The sequence below is a fragment of the Mobula hypostoma genome, chromosome 21, assembly GCF_963921235.1.
Source record: "Mobula hypostoma chromosome 21, sMobHyp1.1, whole genome shotgun sequence".
Taxonomy (NCBI): Eukaryota; Metazoa; Chordata; class Chondrichthyes; order Myliobatiformes; family Myliobatidae; genus Mobula; species Mobula hypostoma.
The window spans coordinates 51,083,023-51,110,543 of NC_086117.1; the positions used below are offsets into that span (position 1 = coordinate 51,083,023).

Here is a 27,521-nt window from a genome sequence, read left to right on the forward strand (position 1 = left end):
TGAGTCCGGCGTCGTTTTCTGCGTTAATATCCGCTGGACAGTGCCGCCCGATTGGGCCTGTGTGCGGACGATCAGCCGGGGAGTTTCTGTGTGTAGTCCGACAAGAGAGCAACCCCCCCCCCACACCTCACCGAGTGGAGCCGTCTGCCCCGGCGGTCACGTGGGCCGCGGATTCGCGCCAGTTTCAGTCTGAGGTCCGCGCGGGAGGGAGCGCCTGGACACGGAGCGGCCAGAGGAGGGATCGCCCGGACACAGAGCGGCCAGAGGAGGGAGCGCCAGCGGTGAACATGCCCCCGAGAGACTATCAGAGCGAGAAAGGTGGCTGGGGTTATCCGGAGCATTGGTTAGAGTGGGCTCGGTTCGGGGGTGGTTAGTGATGGGGCTCGGGGCTCTGGCCTCGGCTGTACCGGGACTTGCAGAGCCGGCGAATGGGAAAGGGTAACGAACAGGGGGCTGGAGGAAGTCGTGGGTCGGGGGAGGGGCGTGGACGGACAGTTGGTGTTTTGGGTATAGAGGCTTCATGCATCTGGACCGGTCACACTGCCGGAATGGGACAGAGGCGGTTCTCAGGATGAGATACTGGTGGGGAGTGTCTGCTGGTTATGTGAATATCGTAAATATTAATTCAAACAAGAACCAGTCTGCAGTTCTTAATGTAAATTGCAAGCAGTTAATTTAAGTTAAAAACACAACTTCGCAAATAAACGATATTGTTTGTGAAGCACAGTCCAAGAGATGTGGTTTGCAAAATGGTGACCGTGAGACGTCTGTATATGCGTCAGTTAAGGCAATGAGGTTGTGTTAATTGCTCTGCATTAACTATGAAGTTAAGACATCTGCACTATTGTAACATTGTGTAAGTTCAGGGAAGTTTAAAAGTAGTTTGTCCTAGCCAAGGAAGGTATTGGAACATTCGCCTGGATGCATTTCTGAAGGAAGCATTGTCAACCCAAAGTACTGAAGTAAACGATGTCATTGTAACTATTGAAATTATGTTGAGTCACCTGTTGTTATCATTGATCTTAAAAGTAAAGCAATGAGTCTACCAGATGTTGCTGCCTGGCCTGCTGCGTTCACCAGCAACTTTTGTGTGTGTTGCAATGAGTTTGCCAGAGTGTCTCCAAGCGAATGTCTCTTTATCCTGACTTTAATATCCGTAAGTTCTCCAGTGACTTGGTCATAACGTTGAGGTATACTGGTGATGGTGGGGGGTGGGGTGTTGATCTAGGCTAGGTATAGGAAACTCAGGAAGCAGTATTGGGGTGAAGTCTAATGGGTCTATTTGGGAAATGATCTGCACAAGGCTACTGTGATTGGTCAAAGGCCAACACACAAAATGCTGGAGAAAACCACTATCCTTGTCCTTCCACATTCCATGAGCTCCTGATTCTGAATCTCACCTATCTACCAGGGCAAAATTACATCCATCAAATAACCCAGAAACCTGCATGTCTTTGGCATCTGGGAGGAAACCAGCAGAGTCATGGGGGAGCATGCAGGCTCCACACAGACAGAACCTAGTTGCTAATTATTTTTGCTGGACCAGGTGTTACAATGCCAGGCTCACCTTTGGAGTGGGGTATTTTTGAAGCATTACTGTATAATGGAGATGGGAGCAAAACTAAAGACTGCTGTTTCTTGCAGAGAAGTGCATCAAGTTCCTGCAGGAGTTCTACACAGATAATGAATTAGGGAAGAAGCATTTCAAGTATGTCGAGCAATTGGTAAGAACCTTGTGTCTGAAGCATTTCTTACTTTCCTGCATATGGTGCACATACATCTAGGCTCAAGGGAGCTTCATTCCTGCTGCGTAAGATTTATAAATTAAAGATGCATTCTTGATATCTGTCTACTTTGCACTTGATTTGTCAATCTGCACTCTCTAACCGTAAGACTATATTTGGTATTATTCTGCCTCAGCTCAAGTATGGAATGGTTGGTCTGGAGGGTATGCATACGGAGGTTTTTCACTGTATCTTGGTTGATGTAATAATAGCCAAGTTACCTACTATAACTGCCAGGCTTCTGTTCTTCTCGATTCTTGTAGTAACGGATTACTATACGGAAACAACAGGAATTCTGCAGATGCTGGAAATTCAAGCAACACACATCAAAGTTGCTAGTGAACGCAGCAGGCCAGGCAGCATCTATAGGAAGAGGTACAGTCGGCGTTTCAGGCCGAGACCCTTCGTCAGGTCTAACTGAAGTCCTGATGCAGGGTCTCGGCCTGAAATGTCGACTGTATCTCTTCCTATAGATGCTGCCTGGCCTGCTGCGTTCACTAGCAACTTTGATGTGTGTTGATTACTATACGGAATTAGTTTTTAATTAAATTGAATGTGCGGCCATCATGGCAAAGCCTTATCCTAATTCTTGGCCTTTTTAAGGTGCAACTTGCTCACCGTGAGCAGGTGGCTCTCTACGTCGACCTGGATGACATTGCAGAGGAGGACCCAGAGTTGGTGGACTCGATCTGTGAGAACACGCGCCGATATGTGAACCTTTTCGCTGATGCCATTCAGGAAGTGCTGCCGCAGTACAAGGAAAGGGAGGTGAGCTGGGGCTGGTGGGAAGGAAGACGCAGTGGGAGTTACATGGGTGATTTTCTCTCTGAATGTCTGTGCCTCCATTCTGTTTCCTCCTCTTGCAGCCAGCTTTTAGTGGTTTACACCAGTGTGCTCTCTGGGGCTGGGATGTTTCCTCTCTCCAGGAATGACTTGAGTTTCTTTCCAAAACCACTGGGTGTCTGATTTCCGGCTTTTGTGCTTGTATCCTTCACAGGCATTTATATTGAATCCGAATGAATAAAACACTCTAGTCATAAATCTCTGGAACCCTTAATCATAGCAACCCCTGAACTTGAGAATGTTTCCTGTGTAAACCAAGCTGGAGACGTGCAAAGCTTTTAAGGCGATCCTTTTTCTGTCGTGGGCTAGGTTATGACTGTGTTGCCTTGTTGGTGCTGGTAACTATCAGAGCAGAATGTTCGATCTACACTGAGGACTTTGGTTCTGCTTTCCACTTAGGTGGTGAGTAAGGATGCACTGGATGTTTACATCGAACACAGGCTGATGATGGAGCAGCGTACGCGTGATCCCAACGAAATCCACGACTCTCACAACCAGTACCCGGCCGAGCTCCTGCGGAGATTGTGAGTACCAGCAGGAACTGATGTAGTGCTGCATTTGTGCCTTGAATGGGCAGGTTCAGGCACACTGGGGGTGTGGTTTGTAGAGGAGCACTGGTGTGGGTGGTGAGTGTGGAAATTAGTTCAATATGAGAGCTTCCTTCTGCCCCAGTTCCCCAATTTCAGAAAAACAGGATCATGGTTTACCACCTCTCTGGCTCTGCCAGTTCTTTGGAAGTGCCTTCTATCGGACAGGCGAGAGGGACGCCATGGGCAGTAGGAGTGTTTCCTTTGGCCTTGGAAAGCTCTTCACCCCGATGACATTCCTTTGTCTTCTTCCCAAGTTGGCTAAACTGCTGTCACTGTCGTATCTCAAGATTCCGTTGCCTTCAGGTGGGCATTTATTACAAGGGGAGACTCCTTGGTGCTGTGGGCAATATCCTTTGGCATGTTCCTGTTTATGAGAGCCTGCTGCATGCCATAGAGTCACAGAAAAGTACAACACAGAACCAGGCCCTTCGGTCCATCTAGTCCGTGCCAAACCATTTAAACTGCTCCTCCCATTGACCTACACTGAGCCCGTAGCCCTCCATACCGCTGTTATGCATGTACCTGTACAAACTTCTCTTGGATGTTGAAATCAAGCTCGCGTGCTCCACTTGCACCGACAGCTTGTTCCACACACGCGTGACCCTCTGAGCGAAGAAGTTTCCTCTCGTTCCCCTTAAACCTTTCGCCTTTCACCCTTAACTCATAACCTCCAGTTGTAGACCCAGCCAGCCTCAGTGGAAAAAGTCCGCTTGCATTTACCCTATCCATACCCCTCATAATTTTGTATACCTCTATCAAATCTCTCAATGTTCTACATTCCAAGGAATAAAGTCCTAACCTGTTAAATTTTTACTTGTAATTCAGGTCCTCCAGACCTGGCAGCATTCTTGTAAATTTTCTCTCTATCCTCTTTTCAACCTTATTTACATCTTTCCTGCAGGTTGGTGACCAAAACTGCACACAATACTCCAAATTAGACCTCGCCAACATAACCCATCTCCTGTATTGAAAACTTTGATATATGAAGGCCAATGTGCCAAAAGCTTTCTTTATCTACCTGGGCCCCCACTTACAATGAATTCCGAGATCCCTTTGTTCTGCACACTCCTCAATGCCCTACCATAAGACCTACTCTGCGAGTGCAACAGCTCGCAGTTGTCTTCATTAAATTCCATCTGCCATTTTTCCAGCTGCCTTCCTTGCTGTTCACTACACCTCCAGTCTTGATGTCCACTACACCCCCAATCTTGATGTCATCTGCAAATTTACTGATATAGATGCCAAACAACAGACTCAGCAATGATCCCTGTGGCAAACCATTACTTACAGGCTTCCAATCAGAGAAGCAACCATCTTCTACCACTCTGGCTTTTCCCATGCAGCCAATCTCCAATCCAATCTCGAATGCTGAGCAACTGAACTTTCTTGACCAACCTCCTATGCAGGACCTTGTCGAATACCTTCCTAAAGTTCTTGTAGGCAACATCCACTGCCTTGCCTTCATCAACTTTCATGGTAACTTCCTTGAAAACCTCCATTAAGATTGGTTAAGCATGATCTACCATGCATGAAGCAATGCTAACGATCCTTAATCAGTCCATCCCTACCCAAATACTCATATCAGGTCCCTTGAAATGCCTCCCAATAACTTTCCCACTCGTAATGTCAGGCTCACCGACCTAAAGTTTTCTGGTTTGTTTTTGGAGCCTTTCTTAAACAGTGGAACAACATTGGCTATCCTCCAATTCTGTGGTACCTTACCTGTTGCGAAGAATGATTTAAATTTCTCTGCTAGGGCCCCTGCAGTTTCTGCACTTGCCTCCCACAGGGTCTGAGGGAACACCTTGTCAGGTCCTGGGGATTTATCCACCCTAATTTGCATCAGGACAGTACACAGCTCCACCTCTGTAATCAAGTCCATGTTCATTAAGCTGATGCTGCTTTGCCTCACTTCTACCGACTGACTGTCTCCTGAGTAAATACAGTTGTAAAAAAAATCCATTTAAGATCACCTCTTCTCTTTTGGCTCCAAGCATGGATTACTATTGAGCTTCCAGAGGACTGATTTAGATTCTCCTTCACCTTGTCTGCTGGGTCATCCTGTCTTCCTTTGGCCCTCCAAATTTCTTTTGAGTGCTGTATTTCTTGTACTTCATCAGCACCACACTTGTTCCTACCTGCTGTGCATCTCTTTTTGTTTTTTCCCTTCTTTCTTAACCAGGGCCTCAACATCTCTTGGAAAAACAAGGTTCCCTAAAACTTTTTTTTACCTCTAAATCTGACAGGCACATACAAGCTTTGTACTCTGAAAGCTTCATTTTTGAAGGCCTCCCATTTACCAAGTACACCTTTGCCAGAAGACAGTCTGTCTCAATCCAAACCTGCCAGCTCCTTTCTGAAAGCATCAAAATTGACCCTTCTCCAATTTGCAATCTCAACTAATGGACCAGACCTACAGTATCTTTTTTCATATTTACTTTGAAACTAATGCCATTTGATTGTCTATTGGGGAAAAAAACAGCTTTGAATTATTTTCAGCTGTGTTGCTGGTGTAAGCAGCTGGGTTTTTGAGCACTGGTTTAGGAGTATGTAGAATTGAAGTTGGGAGACAGGGTTGATCACTTGGAGATGGAATTCTTAATCGTTGGATTTATGGCTTTTCTCCTTCCTCCACCAGTGAGGTTTATTTCAAGCATCCGAGTACAATGAAGCCAAAGGTGATAAGGGATGTGAAGGCGGACAGTATCGGAAAGCTCGTGACTGTCCGAGGTATTGTTACCAGAGTAACAGAAGTCAAGCCCATGATGGTGGTGGCTACGTATACTTGTGATCAGTGTGGGGCAGAGACCTACCAGCCGGTAAGTACAGTGCAGAGCATCTAGCAAACTGATGCTGGTTTAGTCTGTTAATCAGTGAAGTCAATGTTAAAGGCTCCCATGAGAAATTATCATTTGTTTCTTTCACAAAATTCCCCTAACATTGATAATCAACCAAAACCAGTGTGGCGAATCTGGTTATCAGATTTTTTAAAAAAAAAGTCATTCTGTAAAGTTATACGATGTAGATCAGAATGCTTCTCCTCATTCTTTGTACCGTACTTCCTACCATTCACACTTCTCCCTACTTACTCCACTTTGAAGCTTATCTGGAGACTTTGATACTCTCTTCAGTGAACCCAAGTTCCAGTGATTCCCGAAGCTGTGATAAAGCAGAGTTGCATCTGATGGCACGTGTACACCCACACTGCAAATGAAAATTTCAGGTAGTGAAGCATGGGCGTTATCTGACAAAGGGCATATAACTCAGCTGGTGCCTTAATGACAAATATTCGACTAATGTGCCCTCGTGTGGTGTGCTACGGTGTGACATGAAGTGTCAATGGACTGAGATAGGCTGGAGGATCCCAGTTCAGATTTAAACAAAATCATTCCTTAAAATTGTACCATTTAGTTCATTTCTACTCTGAATTTATGCTTGTCCCTCCTGACTATGAAGCTTGTAATGGGCCAGGGAGGGGCCTGTGTGTACAGCTGGCGGTTACATTGAGGTGGTGTGAACTCGCTTTCTGGTGTTAGACAGGAGCCTGGCAGGGGAGTCCCAGTGGGTAAAAGGCACCACTTTGAGTAATGTTTGGGCATGAGGTGCGGGGTTACAGAGCATTATATAAAAGCCTAGAGGTTTCCTATTACTTTGTACTGGTTTATAGTTTGATAGTGAACAGGTCGTAGTGGAAAGCAGTTAATTTTTTTTCTTGTTTCAGATCCAGTCTCCTACATTCATGCCCCTGATAATGTGCCCCAGCCGTGAATGTCAAACCAATAAATCCGGAGGAAGGCTTTACCTGCAGTCGCGGGGGTCGAAGTTCATAAAGTTCCAGGAGATTAAGATCCAGGAACATGTGAGTGGTTAAAACTTTGTTTGGGGGATAGGGTGGGGGAAGGTGGTCTTTGGAAAACTGGGGTCAGTACTGACGGTTTGTTTCTTCAGAGTGACCAAGTGCCGGTGGGAAATATTCCCCGCAGTATGACTGTGTACAGCAGAGGTGAGAACACCAGGGAAGCTCAGCCCGGGGACCACGTTAGCATCACCGGCATCTTCCTGCCCATGATGAGGACGGGCTTCAGACAGGTGGTCCAGGTAAGAATGCTGCTGTTGATTACATTCTCAGAGTTCCCTGCAGGGGAAAACCTTGACTCTCAAAACTGTTAGAACTCTTTGAAGAAGTAACAAACAGGATATAGACAAAAGAGAATCGATGGGTGTTTGTACTTGGATTTTAAGAAGGCCTTTGACAAGGTGCTGAGAATGACGCTGCTTAACAAGATAAAAGCCCATGGGATTACAGGACAGATAATAGCATGTATAGAGTATTGGCTGATTGGCAGGAGGCAAAGAGTAGGAATAAAGGGAGCCTTTTCGGACTGGCTGCCAGTGACTGGTGATGTTTCACATGGGTCGATGTCGGGACCGATACTTTTTAAGTTATCTCGGTGATTTAGATGATGGGTGATGGCTTTGTGCAGACAATATGAAGTTTGGTGCAGGGGCAGTAGTGTTGAGGAAGCAAGGAGGCTGCAGAGGACTTGTCTATTAGAAGAATAGGCAAAGAAGTGGCAAGTGGAATGCAGTGCCAAGCAGTGTACGGTCGTGTACTTTAGTAGAAGGAATAAAAGAATACACGATTTTCGAAACGGAGAGAAAATTCAGAACCCGAGGGCTCCAAAGGGACTCTAAGGGTTGATTTGAAGGTTGAGTAAATGTTGAGAAAGGCAATTGCAATATTAACATTCACTTGGAGAGGACTAGAATATAAAACAAGGATGTAATGGTGAGGCTTTATATGGCAAACAACAGGAATTCTGCAGATGCTGGAAATTCAAGCAACACTTTATATGGCATTGGTGAGGCCTCGCTTGGAGTATTGTGAGAGATTTTGGGCCCTTATTTAAGAAAGGATGTGCTGACATTGGAGAGGCTTCAGAGGTTCACAACAGTGATTCTGGGAATGAAAGGCTTATTGTGAGAGGACTGATTGATGGCTCTGGGCCTTTACTTGCTAGAATTTAGAAGTACGAGTACGAGGAGGCCTATGAAGACTATTGAATGTTGAAAGGCCTAGACTGTGCATATGGAGAGGACGTTCTCCATGGTCTAAGACCAGAGGACACAGCTTCAGAATAGTGGTATTCCAATTAGAATGGGGATGAGGAGGAATTTCTTTAGACAAAGGGTGGCGAATCTGGAATTGGTTGCCACAGGTGGCTGTGGAGGCCAGGTCACCGCGTGTACTTGAGGTGGAGGTTGATAGGTCAGTGCCTGAAAGGTTTTGGGAGAAGGCAGGAGAATGAGGTTGAGGGGGAAGTGGGTCAGCCATGGTGAAGTGTTAGAGCATCTTGGGCTGAAAGGTCTTCTTCTGCTCCTATGTCCTGTGGTCTTAGAAGTTATTAGTCTGTTGATAAGTTACTGCTCTTCAATTTGCTCTGATCTTTGTCAGTGTAACTAACAGTTCCTGCCACATTGTGGGAAGTGTCACAATCATAAATTCATCCAGTACCGAATCCTTGTCTGTCCTGCTGACCCACCTACAATAATCCCGTTTACCAGCACTTAGTGTGTAGCCTTCCCAGGGTTCAGGCATAAGGTTTCTACTATTAGTTTGAACTTTGTAAGGAAAGACATAATTAGCCTTTCTGTACTTTTGCTGTTACTTAAGTACTGACACAGTGGTAAAGGTCCACATTGTGTAGTGTTCTGTTTCTCCGGTCGATCTCCCATTTTTTTGGTAGTGTGTCATACTTCAGATGTTTCCACTTTGGGCCTTGATGTCAGCTGGAAAGGCTGACTCCAGTGTTTGGAACTGGTCACAGATTCTGAAGTAACAAGGTTCTTTTGCACACAATTTTTCTTTTCTCCCTCACCCATCCATCTCACCAGCCTACAAAATTAGAGATGGCGCACAAAGCGTCACTCAAACTTGTGAACCACCCTGGTCTGTTGACTATATTCAATTTTAAACTGATCTTAGCTATCTCTCTTGCAGAATGTTAGCTAGCTTAATCACATCTTGCAGCTGGAGAAGCCAAGCAGTACAGTTAGCTAAATTTTGTACTCAGTTTTTTAGTGGTCCTTGGAAGCACTTGATCTGTTTATTAGCGAAAAGGTAAGGACATCCATGGTCTGTAGGTGTGACGCAATGCATCAGCAAGATCAGGGGCACTGTACAGAACACAGAGAAGCTGTTTGTTGTCTTGAGGTAAATCAAGGTGGATGAATCCCCAGGGTCTGTCAGTGTGTTTCCTCAAGGCTAGTGCAAAAATTGTCACTCTAGCAGAGAGATATTTAAAACATACTTGGCCACAGGTGAGGTGCTGGAGGATTGGAGGATAGCTAATGTTCTTTTGTTTAAGAAAGGCTCTAAAACATGGACCCCTGCTCTAAGAATAAGCTAGGCCAGTGAGCCGACATCAGTAGTGTGAAAGTTACTGGAAGGTATTCTAATGGACAGGATAGACGGGGACCAAACAGTGGTGGTCAGTGTGGTTTTGTGCGTGATAGGTCATGTCTAACCAATCTTTTAGAGTTTGAGGAAATTACCAGGAAAGTTGATGAAGGCAAAGCGGTGGGCATTGTCTACATGGACTTTCACCATCATTATGTGCCTTGTTGTATGACGTCGGGGATCATGGTCTATCCATGACCATAATTGTTCTTTTTACAGAAGTGATTTGCAATTGTCTCCTTCTGGACAGTGTCTTTACGAGTCGGGTGACCCCAGCCATTCTCGATACGCTTCAGAAATTGTGTGCCTGGCATCAGTGGTCACATAACCAGAACCTGTGATATGTCCAGCTGCTCATACAACCATCCATCACTTTCTCCTATGGCTCCGTTTGACCCTGATTGGGTAGGTGCTATAACTTGCCCAAGGTTAACCTGCAGCCTAAAGGAGGGAAGGAGCACCTTCGCCTCCTATAGTAAAGATGTATCTCCACCCCACCATTCATATGGATTTTAATAAGGCATTTGGTAAGGTACCGCATGGGAGGTTGGTCAGGAAGGTTCAGTTGCTTGACGTTCAAGATGAGGTAGTAAATTGGATTAGACAGTGGCTTTGCAGGAGAAGCCAGAGTGTCTGTCTTGACAAGAGGCCTGTGAATAGTGGTATGCTCCAGGGATCGGTGCTGGGTCCGTTGTTATTTGCCGTATATCAACGATATGGATGATAATGTGGTAAATTATTAAGGGGGGAATGGTAGTGTAGTGGTTAGCATAACGCTATGTGGAATCAGCTTCAATTCCCGCCACTGTCTGCATGGAATTTGTACGTTCACCCTGTGACCACGTGGGTTTCCTCCGTGTGCTCCATTTTCTTCCCACAGTCCAAAGACGTACCGGTTGGTAGGTTAATTAATCATTGTAAATGATCCCATGATTAGGCTAGGGTTAAAATGGTTGTTGGGCGGCACGGCTCGAAGCAGCTATTCTGTGTTGCATCTCGTCAATAAATTCATAAAATTGGAGCAGCAGATTTGCAGGTGGCACCAAGATTGGGGATGTAGTGGACGGCGAGGAAGACTACCTTTTGGTCACCTACCTACAGGAAGGTTGTAAATAAGATTGGAAGAGGACAGAGAAAATTTTCAAGGATGTCACCGGGACTTGAGGATCTGAGTTATAAGGAAAGATTGAATAAGTTAGGACTTTATTCCTTAGAATGTAGAAGACTGAGGGGAGATTTGATAGAAGTTTTCAAAATTATGAGGGGTATAGATAGGATAAGTACAAGTAGGCTTTTTCCACAGATTGGGTGGGACTACAATTAGATGAAAAGCTTAATGGGAGCATGAGGGGGAACTTCTTCACTTAAGGTGCCAGCGCAAGTGGTGAGTGTGGAGCCAATTTCAACATTGAAGAGAAACTTAGTGACATGAATGGGAAGGGGTATGGAGGCTATGATCCAGGTGAGATCAGTAGGATTAGTCAGATTAATAGTTTCTCACAGACTAGATAGACTGTAGGGCCTGTTTCGGTGCTTAGTGTTCTATGAATTTATTTTCCCTGAGACGCGGGAGTTGAGACTCAATGCTTACAGGCCACATTTTCTGTCAGGGTGCTCAGCTCCGGCGGCCAGGACTGGACGTATTGGTACAGTTGACTCGTAATTCCAGACTAATCTCTTGCACTGATTCTAGGGTCTGCTCTCAGAGACGTACTTGGATGCTCACAGGATCAGTCAGATGAATAAATCTGAGGACGATGAGTTAGGGGCAGAGGAATTGAGCGAAGAGGAGCTGAGGCAAATCACAGGTAAATTGGTGAAGTGCTGAACATGTAACATTGAAGTGGTCTGTGTAGTACGTTCTCTCGGAGTGAGTTATGGCTATCTGCAAGGAACAAGTTGGTGGGACCTTTGTGGGATGGGGAAGACCCCTTTGCTGCTAATGGTGATGTGGACTTTTTGCAGAGGATGACTTCTATGAGAAGTTGGCTGCCTCGATTGCCCCGGAGATCTATGGGCATGAGGATGTGAAGAAGGCACTGTTGCTGCTGCTTGTTGGAGGCGTGAATCAGTCTCCTAAAGGAATGAAGATCAGAGGTGAGAGCTGTGCCAAGGATGGTTTACTGTGTACTCCTGACTCTGTGACTCTTCCTTGTATACCCATCCTGACTGGAAGCCCATCTTTTGTAATAGGATGCATTCAAGTGTTCCTGTGGGTGGGTGATGTTCCTTTTTGATGTTAGTGGAAGAAACCCTTATTGAACTGGGTGCCCCTACCCTCCCAATGGATAAAGGAACTAATTACTTCTGGATTGCTATTGTTAAAGAGCCAGTTACATCTAACTTGCTGATCAGCCGATGTCATTTAACTTTAACCCCTCTGTGATCGGGAAATGAGTACCTTCTAAGCCAGTCTGGTCCCATTCTCCCAGTTGCTTGTGTTATTTTCAAGCACTTGTCGTAAGTTAATGATTGTGGGTAGAAATTTGACAGTAATTCTTTCAGATTAATCGTGCTTTGCTCCACAAAATTCTCCATTGAGTTTCTTGCTACCTAGAGTTGTGTCTTCACCAAAGTCACAATCCTTTTACTGGAATTAGTGGGTTCTGGAATGGATGCCACAAAGTGGTGAACAATATCTGCCAGTCTCGTGCACAGTGAGCAGCAAACTCTGCGTTTCCTTGTCTGGCCTTGATTCTACCGCATCCAGAGGTAATGTAACATCTCTCACTGAATATACTCATTTCAGTGGAATCTCCTCGCTCCTTATTTTTAGGAAACATCAACATCTGTCTGATGGGAGATCCAGGTGTGGCCAAGTCCCAGCTGCTCTGCTACATTGACAGACTGGCACCAAGGAGTAAGTGCCCAGTCCTCACTTTCGTAGCTGAACTGTGTTGTGTCAATTTCAGGTGTGCCGGGTATTGTTCCTGATCACCAGTTGATATGGTAGGGGCATTCTTGCAGAAGGCTGGCTTTCTATAGAACGGTTCAGAGATTAGTACTGCTTAAATCTGAAGAGTTTGAATGGACCAGGTTTGTACTTTCGTGCTGAGTGTATTTAGAACATATAATAGTGCAGCCCAGGCCCTTCGAACCACTGCATCTGCACTAAATGCAATGCCTTAGCTAATTCTCTTCTGTCTCCACGTGATCCATATCTTTTCTAACACTAGCCAGTGCTTCAGTCTAATTGCAATGGATGGCTCAGTGATGAGGAAGTGGTGAAAGGATAAGCCCTTTTGTTTGTTCTAGTTGGCAGAATCAAAAATAGTGGTGGTCTCTTTAATTGCCTAAATCTGATGCTGCTTCAGTTATGGGAAGCTTACGTTGGTGATGAGTTATAGATACAACACCACGACAGGCCCCTCAGCTCACCACGTACATGCCAATCCCATTGCCCATCTACACTTCCTATTCAGGCGCATTAGGTCACATTCCTTCTCTGCCATGTCTATTTAAATAGATGTCTAAATGCCTTTTAAATGAAACAATTGCATCTGATTCAACCAGCGCCTCTGGCATGGTGTTCCAGAGCTCAAACACTCCTTCTGAAACAAAATGCCCTTTTAAATTTCCTTCCTCACCGTAAACCTACACCCTCTTGTTTTTGATATTCCTGCAATGGGAAAAAATTGTGACCATTTACCCTATCCCCCTCATTCTGATATGCTTCCAGGTTACCCCTTGGCCTCCTTCACTTCAATAAGTAAAGTCGTCCAACCCAGGCAGCACCCCAGTGGATATCCTCTATAGTGTCTCTGGTGCAATCACTTCTACAGCCTGGTAACCAGAACTGTATCTAGTTTTCCAAGACCACCCTAACCAGCATTTTGTAAAGTTGCAGGAGGAGAGTTAATGTTGTAATGGTCTTGAGTGGAACAAACTTTTGTGAGGCCTTGGTTGGGAGCTACAGAGAAGACCATTAGTTTGGGCTGGGGTGTAGTTGGAGGGTTGCATGGGAGTGAAGTAAGCATTATAGGGAGGTTAGATGCTGCTTAATGTGGTGGGATGATTAATGAGATTAGCAAAGTGTTTCCTTCACCAACTATTTGGTAGCCCAGCTCACCATGCATGTAACTCATTTGACATTGGTGTGTGCTGCCTGCAGGTCAGTACACCACAGGCCGGGGTTCTTCAGGTGTAGGCTTGACAGCTGCAGTTATGAAGGACACGGTCACTGGGGAGATGATCCTGGAAGGAGGAGCTCTAGTGCTGGCTGACCAGGGGATCTGCTGCATTGATGAGTTTGATAAGATGATGGACTCTGACAGGACTGCCATTCATGAAGTCATGGAGCAGCAGACCATCTCAATTGCTAAGGTAAGTATAATCAAGTAAGCTTCTGGAGTTGGGAGTGTGTTTTTTCCATTTTCAAAGTTATTGAGTTGAGTATAGATAAGGATCTCCCTCCTCATCATTTCTTGTCAAATAAATATTTCAGAGCTTCACCATTTCTCCATGATCAACCTGTCCAAATTTATGGTCACTCATGTCCTCTTCACTTATCTCTGCTGTTGCTGGCCTGCTTTCAAAGCTTCATTCAGAATCAGAATCATGTTTATGATCACTGACTTGTATGATGTGAAATTTGTTTTGAGGCAACAGTACTGTGAAACATAAAAATAACTATTAAGTGGCACAAAAAAGGAAGAACGAGGTCTTATTCATGTAATTGTGGACTGTTCTGAAATCCAAAGTCAGAGGGGAATAAGCTGTCCTGAAAACATTGAGTGTGGGTCTTCAGGTTCCTCCTCCCTGATGGTAGTAATGTGAAGAAGACGTGTCATGGATGATGAGGGTCTCTAGTGAGGGTATTCTTGAAGCATCTCCTTTTAAAGATGTTCTTGGTCTTGTGCAAGTGATGGAACTGGCTTGGTCTCTAATCTGGTGTATCGGGCTGTGATGCGATCCTCCGCCTGCCCCGTCAATACTCCTTCCCTATGACAGCTGCCCTGTACTCTTCTGTCTCCTCCCCGTGCCTCACTTCCAGTTGCTTGAGTATCTCGGGTTTGAAGGAGTCTGCACTTAGTCATTTTAAGAAGTCTCTATTGAGCGTATGAATCTTTCAGACATACAATGGTACAGGTCAAGTCCTGGGAGATGGGATTAGTATGGATGGGTCCCCACTGCTTACCACTCGATGTGGTGGCTGATTGTCTTGTTCCCATACTGTCTGTCCCTCAAGATGTGCAGACCTGTAAAGCTGCCAGAGGTGGATCAATTAAGAAACTGGACACTCTGTGACAAGCGAATGAGAGATGAGGGCAGTTTTCAGTCTGCTGTTTTGTAGGATGTGATAGTTTATATTGGGGCCATCCCTCACTTAACTCCACCATGGACGGTCCCAATCCTGTCTGCGAAAGGATGAGGGTTGGGAATGGGGCTAGCAACCTCATCCAGTTTTAAAAATGCAGTGCTACAGAAACACCAATAGAAACTTTAAAGACCTCATCCCTGGGAGATGAAAGATATATCAAGAAGATGGGCTGTAACTGGAGTAATGTGAAAGGCTGGGCTGAGGCAGAGGACTCCAGCGAGCTACTACACCCAGTGGGTGACGATAGCCTTCTGTGATTTCCATTTAGCTGATCATCTAAGTCCTGGTCTTGTTTCTTTGTGAGCTCAGATTGCTTCCCCTTCACAACAAATCCTGGAAAACTGAATGAAATTAATATTAAGAAAGCAACCACTTTTGAGTTCTGGAGTTAGGTTTTGGTACTGAGATGGCCAAAAATTGCGGTCATTTCATGTGAAATTCAGCAGGCCAGACGGCATCTATAGAAAAGAGTAAACAGTTGACGAGTTGGCTGAGACTCTTCGCCAGTCCTGATGAAAGGTCTCGGCCTGAAACATCAACTGTTTTTTCCATAGATTGTGCCTGGCTTCCAATATTCTGTGTGTGTTGCCTTGGATTTCCAGCATCTGCAGATTTTCTTGTTTGTGGATTATTTCTTGTTGCACTTGACTGCGTCCAGTGGAGAGTTTTCCCAAGCTGAGCAGTTTATTGACATTTTGAGGTATTTAACTCAGTGAATTTGAGTACTTATACACAAAATATTTAAGTACAGAGGTACTTGAACAGTAATTTAGTAGGTTTCTCTTAAAATGATTGTTAACTTTGAACTGAAGCTTGGGAAAGGATAGCTCATAATTGGGAAGGCTACTGAGGCTACAACCGGGTGATGAAACCCACTCGATTTCAATCGTGAGTGTAGTTGGTGAGGAGGAGGTACATACCAGGCTGTCCTGTGGTACAAACCTGGGGGGCCACTTGGGCATGTTTTATCACGAGACTAAATAGAGACCAGGTCCACTGCCTGTGTGTTGTCAGCGCCTGTCATCACTTTGGATGCGGAGTGTAAACCTTCAGGTAATGTCAACAAGGCAGGGATATTTAAATTGGGAAGATAAAGTGGAGAGGAGGTTGGTAATGAGTCATTATTAAGACCATAAGATTAGGAGCAGAAATAACCCATTTGGCTCACTCGCCATTTGATCATGGCTGATCCAATTCTGCCCTCTGCCCCATTCTCCCCGTATCCCTTCATGCCCTGACCAATCAAGAATCTGTCGACCTCTGCCTTAAATATACATGAAGACTCGACCTCCACAGCTGCCTGTAGCAAAGAATTCCACAGATTCACCACTCTCTGGCTAAGGAAATTCCTCCTCATCTCCGTTCTAAAAGGACCCCCTCTCTTCTGAGGCTGTCTCTTCTGGTCTTAGACTCTCCCACCGTAGGAAACATCCTCTCCTCATCCACTCTATCAAGGCCTTTCACCATTCAATTGGTTTGAAGATAACTGTGTAGGGATCTTTGCACGGGTAAAAGAAGGTAATTGGGAAAAGGAATGGTGGCAGAATATTGACAACCAACATTTAAAAATCATTTTGGAATATATCCAGGTCCTTCATGTTGTCAGGGTGATTTTTGTTTTTATGTGAACATGCTGCTCAAGGTGATCAGTTGTTGGATTTTATTTCAGGCTGGTATTATGACAACATTGAACGCCCGTTGTTCAATTCTAGCAGCAGCAAACCCTGCATATGGCCGATACAACCCCAAGAAATCAGTTGAACAGAACATCCAGCTCCCAGCGGCATTGCTCTCCCGATTTGACCTCCTGTGGCTTATTCAGGATAAACCCAACCGAGATAATGACCTGAGGTTTGTGTGTGGGCTCATGCAACATAGATGTGTGTAAGCGTGGAACCTCTATAACGGAGGAGTTACACAGATAGGAATATCCTGTGGATAGATGCCAGCTGACTGACTTTACGTGGAACATCAAAGGGGATATCGGTAGTAAATGGTAGTGGAGGAGCAGAGGGAGTCAGAAACCTCCTCCTTAATGGGGAATGGCTTGGAGTGTGTTGTTCGAAATATATTTATGTTTAAATTTGGTCTTTAAGTTTGAAACAGAAATTGAACATCTGTACAACAGGATTTGGTTGGAATATTTTGTCCAGTTTTGGGAAGAATGCAAGGCAATGCCATGGCAAAAGATCTCCAGACGACGTAGCCTTGTTTTTGGGGGTAGAGGCATATGTTTTTTGTTACAACAGTGCAGTTTGAAGTTATTTGCAGAAGGCAAAGGTGAGGTCGTGTGTTGAGATATATGATTGCTGATCATTGGGCTCAGTAAAACCTGTGGTCTGGTCCAAGTTATCACTGGGGCTCCTGGAAAGTAGTGCCTGAGTTGTTATATTAGTACTGTATTTAACGTGTTGCTATTAATTCTCAGGCTCGCCCAGCACATCACCTACGTACATCAGCACTGCAAGCAGCCACCCTCACAGTTCCAGCCACTGGACATGAAGCTCATGAGGTACCGTGTCCTTTGCAGCATTGGGTGAGTGTTGGCGGAAAGTGGGCAGAACATACATCACGTGTTTCTCTTCTCTCTCCGGTTTAGGCGTTACATCAATCTCTGTAAGAAGAAGGAGCCAGTGATCCCTGAGTCGTTGGCTGATTACATCACTGCTGCTTATGTGGAGATGAGGAAAGAGTCGAGAATCAACAAAGATACTACCTTTACCTCTGCCAGGACATTGCTGTCAATTCTGCGTATCTCTATTGCCCTGGTGTGTACCTCTAAATACAGAGCTTCCCACTATCCCGACTCCCCTCCATTTCAAGTTTGACTGATGAATCATCTAGCTCTGGAAAAGATTCAGAGTCTCAGTTGTAAACATGTGGAAATTTGTGTACAGCTTGCCTGTTGCCCTCTCAGTTTCACCTGGCATTCACCAGACAAGCGGCTCCTCCACCTGTCCATGTTTTGGATCTTTGGCTTCTTATCACATAGGGCAAGAATAGGATGATTTGACAAAGTGTGCAGGGGACAAGGTTTCAGATTTCAGGACTACTGGAATCCCTTTCCGGGGAAAGTATGTCCAGGTTACACCTGAAGTCAAGGGGAACCAAGATCCTTGATGGGCATATTTGTTAGAGCTGTTGGGGAGGATTTAAATTAATTTGCAAGGATGTGAAGTGTAGTGAAAGGGCAAAATTGCAAACAGTGGGATGTTAAAGTGTAACATGGGAGCAAAATCAAAAAGTGTGATGAAAACAGGACTGAAGGCACTATATTTGAACGTATAGTATACGCAATGAGGTAGACGACTTGCAGCGCAGCAGTAAGGAGTCTGGAATGAGAGGAGCTGGGCAAAGCTGATTGGAAATGGCTACAAGCAAGGATGGCAGCAGAACACCAATGGCTGGAGTTTCTCGGTGCAATTCAGATTGCACAAGATAGACACACCCCAAAGATGAAGTATTCTAAAGGCAGGATGTTGCAACTGTGGCTAAGAAGTACTGCTATGTCAGACTTTACTTTCCCCCCCTATCAATTTTCAAGTTGAACTCAATCTTATTGTGATCACTGCCTCCTAATTCTTTTACCTCAAGCTCCCTAATTGCCCCAGTTCATTACATAACACCCAATCCAGTATGGCTGATTCCCTAGTAGGCTCAAAGACAAACTGCTCTAAAAAACCATCTTGTACGCATTCAACAAACTCGCTTTCTTGAGGTCCATTACCAACCAGATTTTCCCAATCGACTTGCATTTTAAAATCTCCTATGACTATCAAGGCATTGCCCTTTTGACAAGCCTTTTCTATTTCCTGTTGTAATCTGTGGTCCACATCCCAGCTGCTGTTGGGAGGCTTGTCATCAGGGTCCTTTTACCCTTGCAGTTTCTTAACTCAACCCACAAAGATTCAACATCATCTGATTCTATGTCACATCTTTCTACTGATTTGATACCTTTCTTTACCAGCAGAGCCGCTCCACCCCTTCTGCCTACCTTCCTATCCCCCCAATACAACATGTAACCTTGGACATTCAGCTCCCAGCTACAACCATCCTTCAGCCATGATTCAGTGATGGCCACAACATCATTCCAGACAATCTGTAATAGTGCAACAAGATCTTCCTCCTTAGTTCTTATACTCTGTGCATTGAGATACAACACTTCGAGTTCTCTATTTGCAACCCTTCTTGATTTTGCAACCCTTTTTGATTGCATTCCTAATGCACTGATACTTGCCCTGCTAGGTGCAATTTTGTCCTATCAACTGCCTGCCCTTCCTGCTTTTTTACCATTTGTCCTATCCCGAGTCCCTTCACTCCGGTTTGTATCCCCCCCCCCGCTGCAAAATTCATTTAAACAGTTCTAACAAATCTGCTGGCGAGAATATTTGTCCCCTCAGGTTCAGGTGCAACCCGTCATACCTCTTCCAGAAGAGATTCTAATGATCCAAGAACCTGAAGCTCTGCCCCCTGCATTAGCTTCTCAGCCGTGCATTTATCTACTAAATCATCTTGTTTCTACCCTCACTGGTGCATGGCACAGGTAACAAAGCAGAAATTACTACCCTGAAGGTCCTGCTTCTCTGCTTTCTGCCTAGCTGTCTAAATTCTCTCTTCAAGACCTCTTTGCTTTTCCTTCCTGTGTCATTGGTACCAATATGCACCAAGACATCTAGCAGCTCTCCCTCCCCTCCAAAATACTTTGGACACGATTCAAGACATCCCTGACCCCGGCATCGGGAAGTCAACATACCATCTGGGTTTCACGTTCACAGAATCTCCTGTCTGTTCCTATTGAGTCCCCTATCACTACTGCTTGCCTCTTTTCCTGCACCGTGGACCCATGCTCAGTGCCAGGAACCTGGTCTCCCTGGGAGGTCATCCCCCACAATAGTATCCAAAATGGTATACTTGCTATTGAGGGAAATGGCCACAGGGGTGCTCTGCAATAATTGCCTATTCACGTTTCCATTTCTCTTGACAGCCACCCAGTTACCTGCCTCTTGCAACTTAGAGGTGATTGCTTCCCTATAACTCTGATCAATTATCTTCTCACTCTCCTGGGCAAGACCTTGGTGAGGTGCTTAATTTGGAGTATTGTGTCCAGTTGTGGTCACCTACCTACAGGAAAGATGTAAATTAGATTGAAAGAGTGCAGTGAAAATTTCCAAGGATGTTGCTGGGACTTGAGGACCTGAACTATATGAAGGGACTTTTATTCCTTAAAGAGTAGAAAATTGAGGGGAGATCTGACAGAGGTGTGCAAAATTGAGGGGTATAGATAGGAGAACTGCAGGCAGGGTTTTTCCAGTGAGGTTGGTTGAGACTGCAACTAGAGGTCATGCATTAAAGCTGAAAGGTGAAATGCTTAAAGGGAAGATGAGGAGAAACTTCACTCAGAGGGTGGTGAGAGTGTGGAATGAGCTGCCAGCATATGTCGGACGTAGGGTTGATCTCAATATTTTAAGAGCAAATTGGATAGGTACATGGATTTGTAGAGCAATGGTCTGGATGCAGGGTGATGGGACTAATGTCTCAGCAAGAACTAGGTGGGCCGAATGGCCTGTTCCTGTGATGTAGTGTTCGACGAGCAATTAGGTAGTATCTGGGTGAATGCTTGAAATAAGGAACTGAAAGCTGCATGCCAAACACTGGTAAATGGAATTAATATTGATCCTATAGAGTTGTAGAAAACTGCTTACACTTACCTCATCTACGCCCTTCATAATTCTGTATACCTCCATTAAATCTCTCATTCTCCTGTGCTTCAGGGAATGAAATTCTTAACATGTTCAACATTTCCCTATAGTTCAGGTCCCCAAGTCTTTTGATCTTCTTAATATCTTTCCTGTAGGTAGGAGATCAGAACTGAACACAAACTTCCCCTCAATCTTCTAAGTTTAAAGTAATAAAGTCCTAACCTATTCAACTTTTCGCAGAGCCCTCGCACCGTGCAGCAGCTCGTACTTATCAGGATTAATCTATCTGCCCCGGCTTTACCCAGCTTACTTACAGTGCTACACCATAGTCTATGAATATTCTGTCAAGAACATCAATTTTTTTTCCAAGTCAGTTGCAAACTTATGAACATATGTCCCATGTTCATAATCAGATCTTTATTTATAACAGTATATGTTACAGCACGGGTCGACAGGGTCTCTTTAAAGTTACTGAAGGATTTAACAGGAACCAAATCGAGAATAAGGAAGTTTCACACTAAAGATAAGGGCAGGGCACTTGGGTGTATAAACATCAGTGGTTATCATGGACCCAGACTTCCCGTACCAGTGTTAGTTCCGAAAACCAGACACTGTACTTGGACTGTCACTGTTAGATGAGTCCTGGCTCTATGGCTGATATGATCCAAGAGGTTGGAAGACTGGACAGCCACCTCTGTGGGCTGTGCCAGTGCTAAAGTGCTGACAGTGCAGATAGTAAGGCAGTACCTACTGCACTGTGGGCATTTGTAGCACCACGCAGCCAATTCCTGCACGGGTGGCCATCGCCTGGCTGCCTGGTTTCAGTGCTTTTGTTTGTTTTCCTGACTCCGCCTCGGCAATTCAGCCCTGCTCCTGAGCCTCTCCTGGACGATGGTTTGCAGCCTCCTGAGCTGTTGTCAACGTTTCACTCACTAGCTACAGAACTTTGTGGCAGAGCCCAGGTACGACAGGTCTGTGGCTGGTCGTGTTGCAGTTTCTGGCATGGTAACCTGCAGCCAGCTTCTGACCCTCAGCATTCTGCCTGTGTATGTATCTACTAGTGGATGTGACCGCTGTGGTTCTGTTGCAGCTCCTGAGGTGGATTTCTGGATGTCCATCTTTCTGATGGTGTGCTTTCCCGTTGTTTGTGTTGCTGTGTACATGACGTTGTGTCTTGCTGAGTGCACGTGATTGATAGCTTCTGCTGCTGGGGGGGGATAGGGAAAGGGCATCTGGGGTGGCCTGAGCTTGGATGCTGACTGGTGGGTGATGATTGCGTCTCCTCGGGCACTGTGAGCCATACTCACGTGCTGTACCCACTGGTGATCACAAAATTACAAATGGTTCTTTCTGGTGGGAGGGCTGATGGTACTGTAGGGTCTGCTTCCTGGAGTTCCAAAGTGCTGTTAGTGCAGGTAGTACTGCTGAAATCTACTGCAGTATAAGCACTTCCAGAACTCCAGGGGCAAGGGCAACACGCTAGAGCAACCCTCCTGGCGGCATGTACAAGGCACACAGCCGTAATTGCCCAGTCTGGATGAAAACCAAAGGAGGATGGCAACGGTTAAGTTGGAAACTGACTGGTGTGCAGTGAGGCACTGTGAAACTTGTCTGCTGGACATCTCCCCGTTGACAGGGATTGTTGGGGTCAACTGTGCCATGATTCTTCACGAGGGACCGAGTAGTTCAGTTCCACAGTAGAGCTGGAAAGGGCTTGGACCTAGGTCCATGTGTGATTGGAGGTGGAGATCCTGGGACCAACTGTGCTCCGTGCACTTGGTCCAAAGAGGCATCAAAGGGCTACATTGTAGCCCTGGTGGGCAGCAGCTTGTACTGGCACGCTTCATGGGTGCAGAGGCAGGCGCATGGAGGAGAAGTTGGTTTAAACTGAGCTGTAGGTTTGCTGGGTGTATACCATCGCTTTACTATTATTTTACCCTTTATTTTTATTTTGACCCAACTACTCAGTTGCTATCCCATCACAGGCTGGGTTACCAGAAGCGGTTGTAGTCAATTCCTCGTGCCTTCTATGTGGCTATTGTGGCAATTGCTATTCCTGGGCGTGGCACATCTGCCCTGGATGTGCTGCAAAGTGTCTTGTGGCTTCGCATGGGGCTACAGTGTGCTTTGCAGTGTTGCACTGTCTGTCCTGCTGTGCAAACTCATGCAAAACTGATAGTGGCTCTGGCTGGTTCTGTGGCTATTTATTATCCAGGAATAGAACCCTTCTCTGCTTCACCTTGCCTCTTGCTTCCACGGTGTAACCTTGCACATTATGGCATTGGGAGGGAGTTGCAGGACTGTTCTGACTTGGCACTGGTTGATCTTAAGTGGGATCTGAAGATGTACGGACATGGGTTTAGGTCACATCATCCACTTATCTCACTGAGCTCTTTCCCATTTCAGTGATCTCTTCCTGTGCAACAGCACTGAGTGAATTGGCTGGATGGTTAGTGCAGGAACTGGGGGGAGGACGTGGGGCAGCACCGGGTACAGCTGTGCTCTGTCATTCACCCTTTCTCATGTGCCCCCGAGCACTACCACCAAACTGTCCTCATCACGGATGAGGAAACTGCCTTTGGATCTGTAAACACTTCTGTTCATGGAGATACAGCGCAGAAGCAAGCGCTTTGGCCTATTGAAGTAACTCGTTGCCGATAATAAAACAAAATAAGTGGGCCCAGAACACACACACTCTTAGGACTCAAACATTCTTTTTTTATTTTACGTGCACGAGGAGAACAGCACGGACCCCGACCACCCACACTGTTTTGAAACCTGAACAGAAAACTGCTCTTTTTTATATAGAATTGGCTTATCAGTTACAGATACTGATTATTGCAAACTTGCCTGCCAAATCTGTTAGAATTTGTTTCTAGGGTTCCCTAAAGATTAGATTGAGTTACTAGTGAGGCAGGCAAATGCAGTGTTAGCATTCATTTTGAGAGCATTAGAATATAAAAGCAAGAATATAATGCTGAGCCTTTATGAGGTGCTGGTCGTACCCCACATTTGGAGTATTGTGAGCAGTTTTGGGTCCCATATGTAAGGACGGATGTATTGGCATTGGAGAGGTTTTCAAGAATGTTCCTAGGAGTTTTATAAGTATGATCCTAGGAATTAAAGGTTTAATCAATGAGGAGTGTTTGATGGATTTGGGTCTGTACTCACTGGAGTTTAGAAGAATGAGGGTGGGCGGGGGGGGGGGAATCTTACTGAAAACTTGCCAAGTATTGAAAAGCCTGGATATTCCGAGTCGACGTGGAAAGGATGATTTCCATAGTGGGAGAGTCGAGGACCAGAGAGCACAGCCTCAGAATAGAAGAATGTTCCTTTAGAACAGAGATGAAGACAAATTTCTTTAGCTAGAGGATGGTGAATCTGGCATTCATTGGCACAGACTGCTGTGGAGATCAAGTCATTGGGTATATTTAAAGCTGATTGTTTCTTGATTAGTAAGGGTGTTAAAGGTGACAGGGAGAATGCAAGTGAATGTTCAGAGGTAAAATAAATTAGCCATGATCAAATGACAGAGGGATTCTATGTTTTATGGTCTTATGATTATTATTGGCTAGCCTAGATTTCCCAGGCTGAGTTTGTGTGCTATTTAAGCACTGGGGACTGTGCTTTGTCAAAGTAGGACCACGAGCTGAACATAGGTAGTTCTGCTAAATGTGAGAATTACCTGGTCTTTGGCCTGAGCTCCCACCCCAGCCTGTTGTCCTGCAGCCCATCTTTCAGAGTGGTCAGTGTTGGGAGGTGGAGACTTGGGCAATTGCTGGGTATCCCAGGGGCATTGCACTTGTCTCTGTCTGACAGTGCTGGCGTGAGACTGCAGCGAGCCCCTGGAGGTTTATTCTAGTACCACAACAGGCACTCCAGAGCTTGTGGCTAGATTGCCATGGTCCTATTTGTAGGAAGCATGTGGATCCCACTCTTATCAGTGCTGCCATTTTAGAGGGATTACTGGACTGCTGTTTTGTGGCTACTGCTGTTTAGAGATGGTTGAATGTGTGGCATAATGTTGATCAAAGAGGATTTGCTTGAGATCTCTGAGACGATGCACTATAGTGCCTGGCAAAACAATCAGCTGGTTGGGATTATCCTGTTAATACAGAACTCGTGGGCTCTCTTACTTTCCCTCTTCTGCATGACGAAACATTCCATGGATTCATGCCCAGAACATGGAGAGCTGGAACTGGAGGACGAGATCTCTGCAGGCGGGTAGAGGGTTTACTTGTATGGCCACTGTGGGGCTCAATTACCCTCTCCTGATGCAGCCCCTTCCACTTCTCTCCTCCAGCTCCTCCTGAGCTGCTCTGTCTTTGCAGTCCTCCTCCTGCCTGTTCCTGATCACCTTTCACTCCTGAATCTCCCCTGGTTCCAAGCTCTTGCTCTCTTGTAATCTGGTGCTGATGGTGTTCCTGTCTTCAAAGGCTCGGCTTCGCATGGTTGACAGTGTGGAGAAGGAAGATGTTAACGAAGCGATGAGGCTGATGGAGATGTCCAAGGACTCTCTACTTGGAGACCGTGATCAAGCCACTAGGTGAGAATTGCACCTGTCATTGAGTATCTGCTCGTATCTCTTCCTGCTTTCTGCTCCCACCAGCCCTTGTGTTTATCTTGTTCTGTGGGCTCCTTCTCATCCGGTTCCATATTTTTGGGATCAGCTCTTGCATGTGTGTATAATTTCTTTTGAAGTATTCAGCCCCAAGATTGGGTGACTATGGGGTTGGGCACATATCGTCACAAGAGGTTCTGGAGATGCTGGACATCTTGAGCAACTCTCACAAAATGCTGGAGGAACTTGGCAGGTCAGGCAGCATTTATGGAAGGGAATAAACCATAGGTGCTGACTGACCTGAGTTTCTCCAGCATTTTGTGTGTGTGCCCAGGCCCAGTCTGATTCTTGGAGTCATAGATTCTTCTAGCATGGTCCTTTAGCCCAACTCATCCCTGCTGACTTAGCCTAGTGCTCATGTTTGGCCCATAGCCCTCTTAACCTATCCCTGTATTTACCTAGATGGTTGGTAAACATTGCTAAAGTGCCTGCCTCAACCATTATTTCTGGCAGCTCATTCTAATTAAGTGTAGCTCCCCTGGCCAACCTCAGGGTCGCTCGGCTCGCTGTCATCTAGGGAAACAGCCCTCGGCCCCGCCAAACTGGGTAATAGTTTGTGTGGATGCTGTGTGATGTACCCCACCCATCCAAATAACAGACAATACACCAGATACGATTAAATGATTTACAGTTTATAGATATTACTGGAACTATATAATTAATAGAGAATAAAATATAAAAGGAAAATCAAAGGCGCCACACTTATCAAAGTTCAATCTTTTCGTGCACAAAAAGGTTGGAGCTCAATCGATTCCTGATAACCACCCGGATCCTGTCGACTTACGGCTCGGGACCACCCGAAGTGATCGACCGGAGCCTTTCCGCACGTCCGCCGTCCTCCCCATCTCCCCTCCTCGCCGAACGCCCCGCTCGGGGTCCCACCCCATTAGCGGACCTCACAGCACCTGGTCCATTCTCTGTCCCTCTCTCCCGCCTTCTGCCCCAAAATCCCGCGCATACAGTATCTTCAAATACACCAAAAACATAACAATTATCCCAGTTGGTTCATTCGTCCTCATATCAATAGATATACAAAACAAACCGCTAGCGGGAAGGACTTTCTCAGTGTTTAACATAACAAAGACGCCATTTTAATTAGCCTCTGCAGTAACATAAAAGACGAAACCCCCTTACATAAGCACCATCCTTTCTGTGAAGAAGCTGCCTCGATGTCCTTAAATCTCTCACCTCTCACCTCTCATCTTAGACCTGTGCTCCACACACAAAATGCTGGAGGAACTCAGCAGGCCAGGCAAATCTGTGGAAAAGAGTAAACAGTTGACGTTTCTGACCAAGACCCATCATCAGGACGACTGAGTTCTTCCAGCATTTTGTGTGCGCTGCTTGGATTTCCTGCATCTGATGATTTTCTCTTGTTTGTGATTAAACCTGTGCCCTCTTTTTTTTTCCACGCTTCCTGGGAAATGTGTTTTTATCCTGTATGTGTTCCTCATGATTTCCTCATGAGGGGTAAATTGGCTCTGTGCCCCAGCATGTGCTCCCTGCTCTTTCTGGATACTCGGATATAAGGGAGGTTCATGGGTGTTGGTCGGGTTGACCCTTGTCTGAGCCTGCTTTTTGCATTGTTCCTTGTTCCTTGTCCAATGTGATTGACACAGATTGTGTGGTTTCAGAGCCCAGCGGCCAGCAGATGTAATCTTTGCCACGATTCGGGAGATGGTTGCAGATACCACAGTGCGTACTGTTAAGTACTCTGAGGCAGAGCAAAGGTGCATCTCGAAGGGATTCACACCGGCACAGGTAGAAGCTGCACTGGAGGAATACGAGGAACTCAATATTTGGCAAGTGAATCAAGCCCGAACTAAGATCACCTTTGTTTGAGCAAAGTTCCAGTGACACTGGGTGGAGACTGACGCTGTTTTAGATTGGCCTCGCTTGGCTTGGCAGCCATTCTGTGCTTGAGCTCTTGCCGCCAACAGTCCAATCAGAGGACTGTATTCTTGCTTATTTTTGTTAGGTAGGGGAGGTGAATTGAAGAAATTGGTTAATAAAAACTCTTTGTAACTTTTTCTTTGGTATTTATTTCTTTGACATGACTGACGTACTCTACAAAAGTTGTCATCCTGCTGACAGAAGTTTTAGGTCAAGTTATCCAGTTTTGAGATGAGGCTGTGGTAGGAAGTTCCGAGTCTCCCTCTGCAGTGGTGCAGCAAGAGGGAGATTTCAGGGATGGTGCACTTGGC

At 45.6% G+C, this 27,521-nt stretch overlaps 1 protein-coding gene across 1 annotated transcript; it reads left to right on the forward strand.

Annotated features, from left to right (window-relative positions):
• Window positions 1-27,337, forward strand: mcm7 (minichromosome maintenance complex component 7). The gene is made up of 16 exons (XM_063073981.1): window positions 1-318; window positions 1,645-1,724; window positions 2,388-2,552; window positions 3,027-3,151; window positions 5,856-6,036; window positions 6,939-7,076; window positions 7,166-7,315; window positions 11,371-11,485; window positions 11,643-11,774; window positions 12,454-12,537; window positions 13,789-14,000; window positions 16,667-16,848; window positions 17,426-17,509; window positions 17,597-17,765; window positions 25,133-25,242; window positions 26,952-27,337. Exons 1-16 carry the CDS (start codon window positions 288-290, stop codon window positions 27,157-27,159), a joined length of 2,166 nt encoding a protein of 721 aa, XP_062930051.1. The 5' UTR covers window positions 1-287; the 3' UTR covers window positions 27,160-27,337.
• The last annotated feature ends 184 nt before the right edge of the window (window positions 27,338-27,521 follow it).